This window comes from Coregonus clupeaformis, chromosome 5, assembly GCF_020615455.1.
Source record: "Coregonus clupeaformis isolate EN_2021a chromosome 5, ASM2061545v1, whole genome shotgun sequence".
Classification (NCBI taxonomy): domain Eukaryota; kingdom Metazoa; phylum Chordata; class Actinopteri; order Salmoniformes; family Salmonidae; genus Coregonus; species Coregonus clupeaformis.
In genome coordinates, this window is record NC_059196.1 from 12,084,559 (window position 1) to 12,089,558 (window position 5,000).

At 45.8% G+C, this 5,000-nt stretch overlaps 1 protein-coding gene across 6 annotated transcripts in view; it reads right to left on the reverse strand.

Moving 5' to 3' along the window:
* Positions 1–5,000, reverse strand: part of LOC121562156 (Down syndrome cell adhesion molecule-like protein 1 homolog) — a 143,514-nt gene that overhangs the window by 30,606 nt on the left and 107,908 nt on the right. For all 6 annotated transcript variants that reach the window (XM_041874540.2, XM_041874535.2, XM_041874529.2 and 3 more), the window contains exons 10-12: positions 2,635–2,913; positions 2,406–2,525; positions 1,993–2,169 (exon numbers count right to left, since the gene is read on the reverse strand). In XM_041874540.2, coding sequence (XP_041730474.2) covers positions 1,993–2,169; positions 2,406–2,525; positions 2,635–2,913 — 576 coding nt within the window. The remainder of the gene's footprint in view (positions 1–1,992; positions 2,170–2,405; positions 2,526–2,634; positions 2,914–5,000) is intronic.

Genomic DNA, 5,000 nt, shown 5'->3' on the forward strand with positions numbered 1-5,000 from the left:
CCTCCATGCTTCACGGATGGTGTTCTTGGGGTTGTACTCATCCTTCTTCTTCCTCCAAACACGGCGAGTGGAGTTTAGACCAAAAAGCTCATCAGACCACATGACCTTCTCCCATTCCTCTGCTGGATCATCCAGATGGTCATTGGCAAACTTCAGACAGGCCTGGACATGCGCTGGCTTGAGCAGGGGGACCTTGCGTGCGCTGCAGGATTTTAATCCATGACGGCGTAGTGTGTTACTAATGGTTTTCTTTGAGACTGTGGTCCCAGCTCTCTTCAGGTCATTGACCAGGTCCTGCCGTGTAGTTCTGGGCTGATCCCTCACCTTCCTCATGATCATTGATGCCCCACGAGGTGAGATCTTGCATGGAGCCCCAGACCGAGGGTGACTGACTGTCATCTTGAACTTCTTCCATTTTCTAATAGTTGCGCTAACAGTTGTTGCCTTCTCACCAAGCTGCTTGCCTATTGTCCTGTAGCCCATCCCAGCCTTATGCAGGTCTACCATTTTATCCCTGATGTCCTTACACAGCTCTTTGGTCTTGGCCATTGTGGAGAGGTTTGAGTCTGTTTGATTGAGTGTGTGGACAGGTGTCTTTTATACAGGTAATGAGTTCAAACAGGTGCAGTTAATACATGTGATGAGTGGAGAACAGGAGGGCTTCTTAAAGAAAAACGAACAGGTCTGTGAGAGCCGGAATTCGTACTGGTTGGTAGGTGATCAAATACTTATGTCATGCAATAAAATGAAAATTAATTACTTAAAAATCATACAATGTGATTTTCTGGATTTTTTTTTTTTTTTTTGATTCCGTCTCTTACAGTTGAAGTGTACCTATGATAAAAATTACAGACCTCTACATGCTTTGTAAGTAGGAAAACCTGCAAAATCGGCACTGTATCAAATACTTGTTCTCCCCATTGTAGACAGCAAGTGTGCGAAGGAGAGGAGAGATCTAGAGCAACAACGAGTGAGAGCAAGATAAAGTAAGGTAGTGAGTGAGCGAGAAACCTCTCTGTTGTCTGTAAAGTTGCTGTAGGAGGACAGTCTGCTATTTTCGGCTAGACATAGGCCAGGGACCTGAGAGGCTAACATACACGATAAGAGCAGTTTATCAACACCATGAGGGCAAAGGTGTGTGTATGTTTAGATGCTGATGTAACTGAAGGCCAGTGCAGGGTCGACAGATTGATTGCAGATAATGATGAAGGACAAAGTGTTTTTTGAAGACTGATCCCTAGAGTCATAAAATCCATCTCTCTCTCTCCGGTTCTGTATTGTATCATCAGTCTGTCCATGGTCACTCCCTCTCTCTGTCGCTGTATAGCTAGCTATGGTAGTGCTATCAGAGTCGCCTCATTGCTTTGACACACTGAGTGACTCATGCGAGAGAGAGAGCAGAAGAAGAGGGCTGATACAATAGGCTCACAGAGTGTTCCCAAACAGCCCTCACGGCAGCCATCTTCAGTGGGCTACAATAGCAAAGCCGTGATCTCTATGGCAGGAAGGTATGTTAAACCCCTTTGTTGAGTAACATTCTTTATTTTTATTAACTCATATCAGCTAGTTTTCTCAATTTTCTCTGATATGTGATCAAGTACCTTGTTTATGTTCCTCACTGTGTGTGGTTGAGTGTATGTGGTCAGGTTGCAGTCAGACTCACTTTTGACTATGCTTTTGCTGATGTCAGAGCCCACCCAGTATGTGTGTGGTTGAGAGCATGTGGTTATGGTGTGTTTAAAACAAATGTTTTTATTGTCACATTCACCAGACAGGTGCAGTGAAATGTGTTGTTTTACAGGGTCAGCCATAGTAGTACAGCAAATGAGGGTTAAGTGCCTTGCTCAAGGGCACATTCAAAGGCTTTTCACCTTGGGTATTCAAGCTAGCGACCTTTCGTTTACTGGCCCAACGCTCTAACCACTAGGCTACCTTTCGCCCTAGTGTGTGGTTGAGAATGTGTGGTCATGGTCAGGTTGCGGTCAGACTCACTCTTGACGGTCAGGACCATGCTCTTGCTGATGTCGGAGCCCACTCCGTTGGAGGCCTGACAGAGGTAGTAGCCCCGGTCCTCCTCCAGGACGTGACGAATCAGCAGGGAGCCGTTCCCCATGATCTGGATCCGACCGGTCAGAGGCACTGGGTGGTACTGCTGGGGGTTCCCTATACCTAGCGAGGGGGTGAGGGGAGTGGATTTCACTCATGATTCCAGTATGATTATCAAGATCATATGCCATTATATTATAGTGGTTCTGTGTGGCTCAGTTGGTAGACTGTTGTAAATCACTTTGGATAAACGTGTCTGCTAAATGGTATAGGACGTCTGAATGATTTAGACTAATATCAAACATGGCTAGATATAGAGTAATGGCAAATGCTGTAAATCGACAGGTGAGGATGGGTACCTTTGGCATGCTTCCACATGACTTTGGGAGGGGGATATCCATCCACGGAGCAGTTGAGGACCCCCGCCTTGCCGTATATCCCATCCTGGTTGTTGGGCTGGACCACAAACTGAGGAGGCACTGGGGGAGGGGAGGGAGGAGATTGAACTTGGAGCCTGACTGTGGGTCTGTCTGTCTGTCTTTCTGTCTGTATGTCTGTCTGTCTGTCTGTCAACTGGTCCTGTCTCACCTGTGACAGTGAGCTGTCTCTCAGAGCTGACGGTGGCAGCGTCGTTGCTAGCGATGCAGGTATAGTTGCCGTTGTGCTTGAGCGACACCTTGCCGATCTGCAGCGAGCTCATGTACTCCTTGGTCTCGATGTTGACGCCGGACGAGGGCACGATCTCCTGGCCGTCCTTACGCCAGGTTATGTGGATGGGCATGTCGCCAGATGACACCACGCAGGCGATGTACATGAGCTTCCCAATGGAGGTGGGGGGGAAGTCAAAGGGTTGGATCAGAGGGGGCACTGAGAGACAGAAAACAGGAAGGAGAGAGAGATAGAATAAGAGAAGAGGGAAAGAATGAGGAGGAGGGAAACGGTCAAAAAGGGAGGAAAGCAGATACATACATATGAGAGAGAGAGAGAGAGAGAGAGAGAGAGAGAGAGAGAGAGAGAGAGAGAGAGAGAGAGAGAGAGAGAGAGAGAGAGAGAGAGAGAGAGAGAGAGAGAGAGAGAGAGAGAGAGAGAGAGAGAGAGAGAGAGAGAGAGAGAGAGAGAGAGAGAGAGAGAGAGAGAGAGAGAGAGAGAGAGAGAGAGAGAGAGATGGATGGATGGATGGAGAGTTCATGTTGAGTGATTCAGATTGGGTGGTGGGCTGGTTGGTAGAGTGACCTTCACTGTGATCTCCAGTCAGTCTAATCCTGGAACCCAGCGTCTCCCCGGCCCCCCAGCCCTCTCTTCTCCTCTCCAGCCCATAATAGCTGCTCTAATTAGAGCCCAATCGGCAGGGGGAAGAATGATGTTGCTATGGTGACCACAGTAGGAGTGGGGGGCAAGGAATGTGGGGGGGGACGTAGAGCTGAGATATCTGGGGGGATTTAATTTGGGCCTCGTTAAAATTAATCTAATTAAATCAGAGAAATTACGAGATGCACACACACCAGATGACACAACCTTCAGTCTTCCTATGACAAGCACACATTCAACCTCATCAACACACTATAAAACAGGCAACATACAAGCAGTACCGTCTTGACCCTGTGCTCTGACACACACACACAAACATATACACTACCGTTCAAAAGTTTGAGGTCACTTAGAAATGTCCTTGTTTTCGAAAGAAAAGCAATTTTTTTGTCCATTAAAATAATATCAAATTGATCAGTAATACAGTGTAAACATTGGTAATGTTGTAAATGGCTATTGTAGCTGGAAACGGCTGATTTTTAATGGAATATCTACATTGGCGTACAGAAGCCCATTATCAGCAACCATCAGTCCTGTGTTCCAATGGCACGTTGTGTTTGCTAATCCAAGTTTATAATTTTTAAAGGCTAATTGATCATTAGAAAACCCTTTTGCAATTATGTTAGCACAGCTGAAAACTGTTGTGCTGATTAAAGAAGCAATAAAACTAGCCTTCTTGAGACTAGTTGAGTATCTGGAGCATCAGCAATTGTGGGATCGATTACAGGCTCAAAATGGCCAGAAACAAATAACTTTCTTCTGAAACTCGTCAGTCTATTCTTGTTCTGAGCGCAAACTGTCTCTAACCAGAATAGAAAGCGGAGTGGGAGGCCCCGGTGCACAACTGAGCAAGAGGACAAATACATTAGAGTGTCTAGTTTGAGAAACACATGCCTCACAGGTCCTCAACTGGCAGCTTCATTAAATAGTACCCGCAAAACACCAGTCTCAACATCAACAGTGAAGAGGCGACTCCGGGATGCTGACCTTCTAGGCAGAGTTGCAAAGAAAAATGTATATCTCAGACTGGACAATAAAAATAAAAGATTAAGATGGGCAGTCTGAGATATGGCTTTTTCTTTGCAACTCTGCCTAGAAGGTCAGCATCCCGGAGTCACCTCTTCACTGTTGATGTTGAGACTGGTGTTTTGTGGGTACTATTTAATGAAGCTGCGAGTTGAGGACATGTGAGGCGCCTGTTTCTCAAACTAGACACTCTAATGTATTTGTCCTCTTGCTCAGTTGTGCACCGGGGCCTCCCACTCCTCTTTCTATTCTGGTTAGAGACAGTTTGCGCTCAGAACAAGAATAGACTGACGAGTTTCAGAAGAAAGTTATTTGTTTCTGGCCATTATGAGCCTGTTATCGAACTCACAATTGCTGATGCTCCAGATACTCAACTAGTCTCAAGAAGGCCAGTTTTATTGCTTCTTTAATCAGCACAACAGTTTTCAGCTGTGCTAAAATAATTGCACAAGGGTTTTCTAATGATCAATTAGCCTTTTAAAATGATAAACTTGGATTAGCAAACACAACGTGCCATTGGAACACAGGACTGATGGTTGCTGATAATGGGACTCCGTACGCCTATGTAGATATTCCATTAAAAATCAGCCGTTTCCAGCTACAATAGCCATTTACAACAT